This window comes from Musca autumnalis, unplaced genomic scaffold, assembly GCF_047663935.1.
Source record: "Musca autumnalis isolate F117 unplaced genomic scaffold, ASM4766393v1 scaffold_4, whole genome shotgun sequence".
NCBI classification, from domain to species: domain Eukaryota; kingdom Metazoa; phylum Arthropoda; class Insecta; order Diptera; family Muscidae; genus Musca; species Musca autumnalis.
The window spans coordinates 240,249,961-240,260,664 of NW_027411977.1; the positions used below are offsets into that span (position 1 = coordinate 240,249,961).

The following is a 10,704-nucleotide window of genomic DNA, read 5'->3' on the forward strand; positions in this document are numbered from 1 at the left end:
TAAGGCCATGCTGGGCCAAATAGTTTCGAGACCAGTTATCGATTTTCTCCTGCAGCTCAGGTGTTAATTCATCTTTAAAGGAGCCGACAATGCCACGTCGTAAAAATCTGGAATTAAAATTTGAGAAAAATAATTTTTTTCTCGTAGCAAAAGTACACAACAACTTACTGGAAATCCTTTGGGGTATTGGGTAATTGTTGCTTTAAACCATTGGTCATTTTCTCATAGCCTGTAAAAGAAGTTAATTAACTCTGATCTTAAAAATTCACTGATTTCACTATACTTCTCATTTTATCAAACGACAAATGATCCAAAGTTCTTTCCATTTCCTCCGCCGTTAGCTGGGGTCTTTCCAAAAATGTACACAATCTTTGTATTACACTGGCCAGATCCTTCTGCATTTCTTCATAGGTTACAAAGAAAATGTTTGGTTCGTTACGCATTTGCCAGAAGGGCAGCACGTGATGCCAATAATTTGTGAACAACATTTCATTGTTGATGAAATCATTGACATAATCTTCAATATTGTCACCCTTCCAAAGGGTAATTTTCTTTAGGAAATGATAGGAGGACACGATCACATCTTTGCAATTGCGGGCAACATAAATTATCTGAAAGTGGAGAAAGAGGTCATGATAGCCTGATTAACTGATTAAGAAAAATATTAATTTTAAGATTAATTTTTAGTTGTTTTTTTTTTCAAGTGTGTTGCATACTTTTAGGCTACCATATGTTTGTTTATTACAGTGTCAGGCGAGAGAGTGCCCACGTGCGCTCATTTAACGTTGCTCTCTCCACACCATTGATGCTCAAAATAAAAAAGAGAGTAAAGTAGTGAGAGAATCACAAGAAAGTTTGTATCAGCATTCAGTGGTTGCTAGACTTGTGACCAGTAAACATGTGGCGGGTGTGTGCGTTTTTGTTCAGTGTCCCCACTAAAGTTATGCGTATATCCATGCACTTGTTTACTTGACGGCTGCTCAGCGACGACTGATTGTTATTCCCACATACGTTAACGTATATGGATGATCTTGGCTGCTCCACACACACACAATTCAACCCATTGAAAAAGCATGCACTCACACAATGACACCCCGTAAAGTATGCAATAAATATCTTTTTTCCTACCTTTTGCTTCTGCTCCCATATTTTTAATGGCAACAAACTTGCCGGCAAATGAGATTTTAAAAGACGTGGACTCGGCAGGGTATGACTATATTCGATAGAATTTCGTGCACCAGCACCAACAATTCCATGATCTCTGTAAATTATTCAAAAATGTTATTTCAACATTAATAAAATAATTTGGTTCCGAAAAAAACTTACTCCAAAAATGGACTTCTATCCGGCACAGCCACCTGTTTACTTTTTTCATAATCCAAATTATTCATTAGCAACCAGGCAGTCTCTTGAATCCAGGTTGTACCAGCTTTCATAAATGTCACCACAAAAACGTCGTCATGGCGCACTTCGTAATTAAGCATTTCGGGGAGTACAGGTTCAAAAATCTCCGGCAATGTACACCAGGTATCCGACCAATTGTTCTCCAAAGGAATATTTAAACCTTCGGTGGCAAATTCTTTCATGGGATAGGGGAAACGGGTTTTCCTCGACTCTGTTGTTAGGGGACGGGATTTGAACATTTTGCTATTGTTATTTAAATCTCAAAAATTTTTTTTTCCTCAAGAAGCCAATTCGTGTGTTCTCGTTGCTTTCTAATTTCAAACTAAACCAAGAAAATTTGATAAGAATAGTGATATGGCGACTAGAGTTTTTTTGGTGATTTATTTTTTTAAGAGAGTCGCTATTAAATTAGTTTTGGGCATGTTGATGACCTACAAAGCATTCAATTTTGAAATTTCCAGACAAAAATAATCAAAAATAAATAAACCAGTGTTTTTAGTGAGAGCCCAACATTCCTACACTGTGGGGGAAAAATTTAGAAAATGTAAAATTTCCATAATTGACAGTTGCCTAACCTCAGCTCGTGATGAGCTGCTTAACCAACAGTGAAACTGTTTTAACAGTTAAACTTCTTAAGTTAAAACAGCTCAAATGGACGGGGAATAGATAAAAGATGTTACCTTCGTCCACCATCGCTATTTTGTATTTATTTTCAAATATATATATACTTCTATCTCTCAATAACGGTACTTAACTACTTACTTATTTAGCTGACCCATTACAGAACATTTGTTCCATAGACCGAACTAAGAAAAGATCTCCAATTCTCTCTGTTTCGTGGTTCGCTTTTTGGAATAGCGTGCCTTGTCATCTCTTCATCCACTTGTTTGCGCCATATATTCTTTGGCCTGCCAATTCTGCGAGCACCGCCATGTGGCTCGAATTTATACGCCTTTTTAGCGGGTTCGTCATCGCTCATTCTTATTATATGGCCTAGCCAATGCAATCGCTGCATCTCGATACGTTTAACTATATTGATGTCCTTGTATAGCAGATACAGCTCGTGGTTCATACGACGTCGATATTCACCGTCAACGCAAATCGGTCCGTAGATCTTTCGAAGAATTTGCGCAAGTACCTAGGCTTCGGACCCATACATTAGCACGGGTTGTATCAGTGTTTTGTAAAGCGTTATTTATGTTTGACGAGTTGTGGCTTTGTTTTTAAAGTGCAAACTTAAGGCAAAGTAGCATCTGTTGGCCAATACAATTCTTCTTTTTATTTCACAACTGATGTCGTTTGTTGTGTTTACGGCGGTGCCGAGGTATACAAAGTCTTTTACTACCTCAAAATTATAGGCACCAACTTCAACACTTGGTCCGACCTCAATGAACGCATTGCGACACCATCAGCTTGGTCTTCTCGCCGATTACCGCCAGACCCACTTTAGCAGATTCTCCTTCGACCTTCATAAAGGTATCGGTTACTTCTTTTACTGATCGTTCCATGATGTCTATATCATCAGCATAAGCAAGTAACATGTGGCTATTGGTGTAGATTGTGCCACTTCTTTTGACGTTTGCCTCTCGTATAACCTTTTCCAGCAGGATGTTGAAGAGATCACATGAAAGGCTGTCTTCTTACCTGAAACCTCTTCTGGTACAAAACTCTTCAGAGAGGTTATTTCCTATTTTAACTGAAGATCTGGTGTCAGTTAGAGTCATTTTACAAAGCCGAATGAGCTTTGCGGATACCAAATTCAGACATTGTTTGGAATACCCTTGAACTTAGCGGGCTGTCGAAGGCTGCTTTATAATCGTTAAAAAGGTGGTATGTGTCGATCTGCATCTCTTGGGTCTTCTCCAGGATTTGCCGTAGGGTAAATATCTGGTCAATGGTGGACTTGCCAGGTCTAAAGCCTCATTGGTATGGTGCAATTATTTTGTTGACCATGGGCTTTAGTCGTTCGCACAATATCCCTGACACTATCTTGTAGGCGATAGGGAGAAGACTTATGCCTATAGTTAAAGCATAAAGTCTTATCTCCTTTCTTATGGACGGGGCACATGATGCTAAGGTTCCAATCGTCGGGTACGCGTTCTTCCTGCCAGATGGTGCTAACTAGCTGATGCATACACCTTATCAGCGTGTCGCCTCCGGTTTTAAACAGCTCGGCTGGTGGGCCATCAGCTCCTGCTGCCTTATTATTTCTCAGCCGGTTTATAGCTGTCTTTACCTCATCCTGGCCGGGTGGTATACATTCAATACCATCTTCTGGGATTGTATCTGTGGTATCTTCGTCGATTTCGCTACTATTGGATACCAACAGTTTGGAAAAATGCTATTTCCATGTCCTTAGCACACTATCTGTATCAGTTACCAGATTACCTTTCTGGTCTCTACAGGAGGATGTGCCAGTTCCAAAGCCATCAGTTTGATGTTTCACTCTTTGGTAGAATTTTCGGACTTCATTGTGTCTCCAGTACATCACGATTTTTTCACACTCCTGCTTTTCCATCTCTCTATTTTTCCTGCGGAAAAGACGTTTTTTCTCTCTCCTTTTCTCCCGATACCTCTCTCGTGCGCTTCGCGTTGCTACTGATTGTTAAGTAGCCCTATATGCCGCATTTTTCTGTTCGGTAGCAATACGACACTCCTGGTCATACCATGGATTCCTTGGTGGAGGTCTCTGGTATCCAAGTACTGATTTTGCGGCTGTTTGCATGGAGTGGGCAATGTTTTGCCATTGTCCTGATATGTTATTGGGACGAGGAGTGCTTTGATTAAGCAGTTGGGCCAGTTGAGTGGAATATGCTGTGGCTATCTGTAGTGATTGCAGCTTACCGATGCCCAACTACCGTGTTGGGTCTGTTCGCACTTTGTTTGCTACGTTTAAGCGGGTGCGTACCTTTGCTGCAACATGGTAGTGGTCCGAATCAATGTTTGCGCCTCGGAACGATCGTAAATCCAACACGCTCGATGAATGTCTTCCATCTATCACAACATGATAAATTTGATTACTTGTTCTTTGATCTGGAAACAGCCAGGTGCCCTTATGCATATCGAGATGATTAAATCTGGTACTGCTAACTACCATGTTTTTTGCAGCTGCAAAGTCTATCAGCCTCATACCATTGTCAGATGTTTCACTGTGGAGACTGAATTTCTCGACTGTTGGGCCAAAGATATTCTCCTTTCCAATTTTGGCATTAAAATCGCCTAAAACAATTTTAATGTCATGGGCAGGACAACGGTCATATGTTTTTTCTAAGCGCTCGTAAAATATAACTTTGGTCTGTTTGTCCTTGTCTTCAGTGAGAGCATGAGCGCAAATAAAGCTGGTGTTGAAGAATTTTGCTTTTAATCGAATTGCAGCGAGCCTTTTATTCACAGGGGTGAAGCGGGAGATCAGATGTTTTAACCTCCGACCAACTACAAATCCGCAACCAAACTCATGCTTTGTGTCATGGCAGCTGTAATACAGTGCGTCACCTTTAGGTGTTGTTGTGACGCCTTTCCCATTCCATTGTATTTCCTGCATGGCAGTAATGTCGGCCTTGTACTTTTCAAATCCATCTGTCAATGCCTAAACTGCGCCTTCTCTATAAAGTGTGCGATTTTTCCAGGTGCAGATTCGCAGATCATGGTCCTTAAAACGTTTGCGGGGTTCGTCAACTTTAGAGGGGTTTGTTTTTCTTTTCTTTCGTTTTTTCATAGTAGGATTTTTTTTCTAGGGGAGGGTTACTAACCCAAACCCAAGTTTTTAAAGTTCTTATGGGCGAATGCGCGGCACATTTTAGTTCACAACCTTTAACGGGTGTTAAAGACAGTTCCCCAGGTGACACCACGGGGAGGTCAGTGTCCACTTGAGATGAAAGAGGGACCAAGATAAATCCTAGGCGTTGCCATGTTAAAGCCGGTCAGGACCATTCGTTGGTAGCTTCCATCCCCCACGTCAATAACGGTACAACCTACGAAAATATCATAAAGGTCAATCTTCTAGAGAATTTTAATAGCTACAAGATTTTCTTTAGTTCCATTTCGATAGGGCTTGTGGTTTCCAAGCAAAATCGTGAAAGCCTAAAAACCCCCTAACAATGTCAACTTAAATCGCGATTTATTTAACAAGCGCTCCGGCGTTTTTTTCGTTTTTTTACTTTTCTCATCTATGAACACACTGTGCAACATTTTTAAAGTTATCTTGTGCAAACAATTCGACCTGAGGAATTTTTGAAAGTGCAGACCCAAAGGACAAGAATCCCTAGTTTTGTTTCGTTGTGTCAGATCCAACTCGGATTTTATGGCCCCATCTAAACATGGTTAAAAATTGAGTTTTTGAAGAAATTCGGGGCTATATCTCTGAAACCAATGCGAATCTTCTTCTGACCTCTGAAGCAAATTTGTAGATAAGGACAAGAATAAAACATTTGGAGAAATAATGAAATCGAAAAACTATATTTATTGTATCATAGTTCAAAATATATGCAAAAATTCCATAATTTTTATACATTTCGCACCGTATCTTTAAAACAGTTATTTTTTTCTGAACATTTCCTTTTAGAAAAATATTCCCTGCAATGTAATACACAACTCTTCAGAACAAGTCATTGTTGTAAAATGCCTCTATCCCGCTGTTTTCAGTACATTTTTTAACGTCGATTTAATAAATATGTCAATAATGTAGTGAAGTCCGAAATGCGAGAAAAAGCCTTTGGTGTGAACTGTGTTTGAAATAGGTGTTGTAAAAGATATGATACAAAATAGCGCTAAAACAACATGAAGTAACCATTTCAGAGTTTCAGAATGTTCTCAAGAATTGATGAGAACTTTATTTGGAAGATTTTTGCAAAAGGTTGCTTGGTTCAACTCCCAACAGTTTAGCTGTTACTGACCAGAATTTCTGAAATTATGTAAAATTTTCTATATTTTATGGATTTTGATGCCCTAGATGGAGTTTTTCTTATATGGTCTGTTGAAAAGATAAGTTTTACTAATTAAGGGCTGCAAAATTGTGTAAGCACCTTCCATTTAAAGTTATTTCAAGAGCACCGTGAGTATTAATAAATAAAAAGTTATAAACAATTAAAAAAAGTTGACTGGCCAATTTTTTGAGTTTTAAATTGTAGGTGAATTATTTGCTCTGTTCAAAAAACTTCATGGTTTTTTTTTTTGAATTTTGACAATTTTTTTCCTTCATAACTTTGTCAAAAAATTGAAGAAAGTAGATTCTTGCAGGTTCTGGAACATAGTAAATAATTCATTTGCATTCTAAAACTCAAAACTTTGCCAGTCAGCTTTGAGTGATTGCCCTCTCAATTGTAGAACAGAAAAAAAACCTTTGTCATGTGTGAAAACAAATTAAATTGTTTATTTTCGAATTTCGTTGTCGTCGTTTTTATTGCTTAGTTGTTGTCAAACGATCAACAGATACCAGAGAACAATATGTTAGGCATTAATACGATAACAATAACAACAATTGTAACAATATTAAATAAATCTAGGCACTTTTTGGAATATTAAACACCCTGTAATGGAACTTACGATTTGAGATAAAATATAAACACGATGAAGAACCCAAAGGTCATAAAAAAATATAAATAAATAAAAGTTAAATATTTTATGAAAACTGCAAAAAAATACTTTTGCCCAGCTTGCCTTCAGTAGTGGGATTCTCCAATGCATTTTTTGGGTTATCATCTAAAGTCGTTAAAATGAAAGTGCTTATAATTTCGATAATTAACGAAATTTGCCGGTAAGTTAGCAACCAAAATAAAGTTGTTGCTAAGTCTTACCGATAGCAAAAGTGTTGCCAACTTTTATTCACACTTTTCATTCATAATTTTGCGTTTTAATTTTACCGTTTTTTGTCGGTAATTAAAAAATGCGTTTAAGAATCCCAGTACATGTCTAATTTTTAATAATTCTATTGGGATTTGGATGGGCCAAGGCTATCTCTAACTCCTCAGATAAAAATTCCCCTACAAATCGTTTATTAAACCCCTTTCAGATAGACTTTCATTAATTTCGCTCTCTCTTTTCAAGATGTGATGAAATTATTCTGAATTTCTTTATGTTGCTCTCTGAATAAGTTTTTCAGTTTTCAACTCCAGAAGGTGTGTAGAGCTGGAGTTACATTGAGTACGGGCGAAGGCTTAGTTGACTTCTACGATTACCAGCCAAATATCATCAGCGCTTCTACTATAGCCAAGCCAAATATCCTAGCCGAGTTGCTTCAATCCGACAGCACCTAGTCAGCCGATTATAATCAACTCGACTTCTTCTTCGTCGACCAGACATCATCAACACGCAGAGCCACTTCCACCTACTACAAGCCGAGTATCATCAAGCCGTTTATACCAAGCCGAGTTATCATCAACCTGTCTACTACAACTCGTGTATCATCAACACGCCTATGGCAAGCGTCAACCCGACTTAACCAAGGCGATATTATCAACCCTACTTCGGCGCCGATTATTACCAGCACGCCATTATAGTCAAGCCGCTGCAACCCCACTTCGCTATCGCAACTACTACTATTGTGTATAGGGCACTATTGAGCCGACACCTATTATCACGGTGCGCCTTAACTAACATTAAATGAAAGGTGCTTACACCTGAAAAGTTTTTGCGGATTTTGAAATAGCAATGTTCATAGATGAAATCCAAAATCAATAAAACATTGCTGTAGGGATTTTAAAAAAATCGCGACCAAAGGTACATGTTTAGGTTTTCAGGATTTTGTTTGGAAACGGCAAGTCCTCTCGGAACGGCACTAAAGACAATGTTGTAGAGGATTTTCACTCCTACAATATAGTTTTGGCCAGAAAATTTGGAGTTGAGACCATAGTGCATTGTTTTATAGGGAGGGTCTATTAATGGAAGAGCAGTAGAACTTCTAATTATAGAAGACCAGTAGGTCCTCTCACCTTTAGGCCTTTTTGTAGGAAACCAGCTGTCATTTCTGTAGACAGTCGTCTTAATAGACGAGCCTGACAGTCGTCTTTGTAGACGAACCTGACAGTCGTCTTTATAGACGAGCCTGAAGGTCTTCTCATAGAAGACCTGTATGTCTTCTAATAGAAGACTAGTAGGACTTCTGAAAGAAAACAAGTAGGTCTTCTCATAGAAGAAACGTAGGTCTTCTTATAAAAGACTAGGAGACATGGTAGGTCTTCTCCTAGAAGGTCTGTAGGTCTTCTCAAAGAAAACCTGTGGGTCTTCTCTTAGAATAACTGTATGACTTCTCATAAAAAAATTCAGGTCTTCTCATATAAGACCTGTAGGTCTCCTCATATAAGACCTGTAGGTCTTCTCATAGAAGATCTGTTGGTCTTCTCATAGAGGATCAGTAGGTCTTCCCATAGAAGACCAATAAATCTTCTCATATAAGACCAGTAGGTCCTCTCATAGAATACCAGTAGGTCTTCTCATAGAAGATCAATAGAAGTAGAAGACTTGTATGTTTTCTCATAGAAGACCTGTAGGTCTTCTCATAGATGATTTGTAGGTCTTCTCATAGGAGACCTGTAGGTCTTCTCATATGAGACCTTTAGGTCTTCTCCTAGAAGACCAATTGCTGAACTCATTGAAGACTTGTGGGTCTTTTCATAGTAGACTTGTGAATCTTATCATGGAAGACTATATAGAAACGACCTTCAGTCTCGTCTATAAATACTCCCTTCAGCTCGTTTATAAAGACGACCTTCGGGAAATCTATAAAGACTCGTCTAAAAAGACTTTCTTCAGTTCGTCTATAAAGACGACCTTCAGCTCCTCTATAAAGGAGCGTCTATAAAGACAAGATTCAGTTCGTCTATAAAGACAAGCTTCAGCTCGTCTATAAAGACGGCCTTCAGCTCGACAAGATTCAGCTCGTCTATAAAAACTAGCTTCAGCTCGTCTATAAAGGCGACCTTCAGCTCGTCTATAAAGACGACCTACAGCTCGTCTATAAAGGCGACCTTCAGCTCGTCTATAAAGACTAGCTTCAGCTCGTCAATAAAGACTAGCTTCAGCTGGTCTATAAAGACTAGCTTCAGCTGGTCTATAAAGACAAGCTTCAGCTGGTCTATAAAGACAAGCTTCAGCTCGCCTATAAAGACTAGTTTCAGCTCGTCTATAAAGACTAGCTTCAGCTCGTCTATAAAGACTAGCTTCAGCTGGTCTATAAAGACAACCTTCAGCTGGTCTATAAAGACAAGCTTCAGCTCGCCTATAAAGACTAGCTTCAGCTCGTCTATAAAGACTAGCTTCAGCTGGTCTATAAAGACGACCTTCATCTCGTCTATAAAAACGACCTTCAGCTCGTCTATAAAGACAACCTTCAGCTCGTCTATGAAGACTAGCTTCAGCTTGTCTATAAAGACAAGCTTCAGCTCTTCTTTAAAGACTAGCTTCAGCTCGTCTATAAAGACTAGCTTCAGCTCGTCTATAAAGACTAGCTTCAGCTGGTCTATAAAGACTAGCTTCAGCTGGTCTATAAAGACAAGCTTCAGCTGGTCTATAAAGACAAGCTTCAGCTGGTCTATAAAGACTAGCTTCAGCTGGTCTATAAAGACTAGCTTCAGCTGGTCTATAAAGACTAGCTTCAGCTGGTCTATAAAGACTAGCTTCAGCTGGTCTATAAAGACAAGCTTCAGCTCGCCTATAAAGACTAGCTTCAGCTCGCCTATAAAGACTAGCTTCAGCTCGTCTATAAAGACTAGCTTCAGCTGGTCTATAAAGACTAGCTTCAGCTGGTCTATAAAGACTAGCTTCAGCTGGTCTATAAAAACTAGCTTCAGCTGGTCTATAAAGACAAGCTTCAGCTGGTCTATAAAGACAAGCTTCAGCTCGCCTATAAAGACAAGCTTCAGCTCGTCTATAAAGCCTAGCTTCAGATCGTCTATAAAGACAAGCTTCAGCTCGTCTATAAAGACAAGCTTCAGCTCGTCTATAAAGACAAGCTTCAGCTCGTCTATAAAGACGACCTGCAGCTCGTCTATAAAGACGACCTTCAGCTCGTCTATAAAGACGACCTTCAGCTCGTCTATAAAGACGACCTTCAGCTCGTCTATAAAGACAACCTTCAGCTCGTCTATAAAGGCGACCTTCAGCTTGTCTATAAAGACGACCTTCAGCTCGTCTATAAAGACGACCTTCTGTTCGTCTATAAAGACGACCTTCAGCTCGTCTATAAAGACGACCTTCTGTTCGTCTATAAAGACAAGCTTCAGCTCGTCTATAAAGACAAGCTTCAGCTCGTCTATAAAGACAAGCTTCAGCTCGTCTATAAAGACAAGCTTCAGCTCGTCTATAAAG

At 39.2% G+C, this 10,704-nt stretch overlaps 1 protein-coding gene across 1 annotated transcript; it reads right to left on the reverse strand.

The window, feature by feature from the left end:
- Positions 1-257: 257 nt before the first annotated feature.
- Positions 258-2,701, reverse strand: LOC141403301 (luciferin sulfotransferase-like). The gene is made up of 3 exons (XM_073985489.1): positions 1,327-2,701; positions 1,129-1,261; positions 258-611 (listed from the first exon to the last, which is right to left on the reverse strand). The coding sequence occupies exons 1-3, from the start codon at positions 1,641-1,643 to the stop codon at positions 258-260; spliced, it is 804 nt and encodes a 267-aa protein (XP_073841590.1). The 5' UTR covers positions 1,644-2,701.
- Positions 2,702-10,704: the final 8,003 nt, after the last annotated feature.

Excerpts from the sequence above, each read along its gene's own strand:
- LOC141403301 (XM_073985489.1), bottom strand. The coding sequence starts at position 1,643 with ATGTTCAAATCCCGTCCCCTAACAACAGAGTCGAGGAAAACCCGTTTC. Across the intron at positions 1,262-1,326 it reads GATAGAAGTCCATTTTTGGA|AGATCATGGAATTGTTGGTG; the intron begins GTAAGTTTTTTT and ends AATAATTTACAG. Across the intron at positions 612-1,128 it reads TATGGGAGCAGAAGCAAAAG|ATAATTTATGTTGCCCGCAA; the intron begins GTAGGAAAAAAG and ends CTCCACTTTCAG.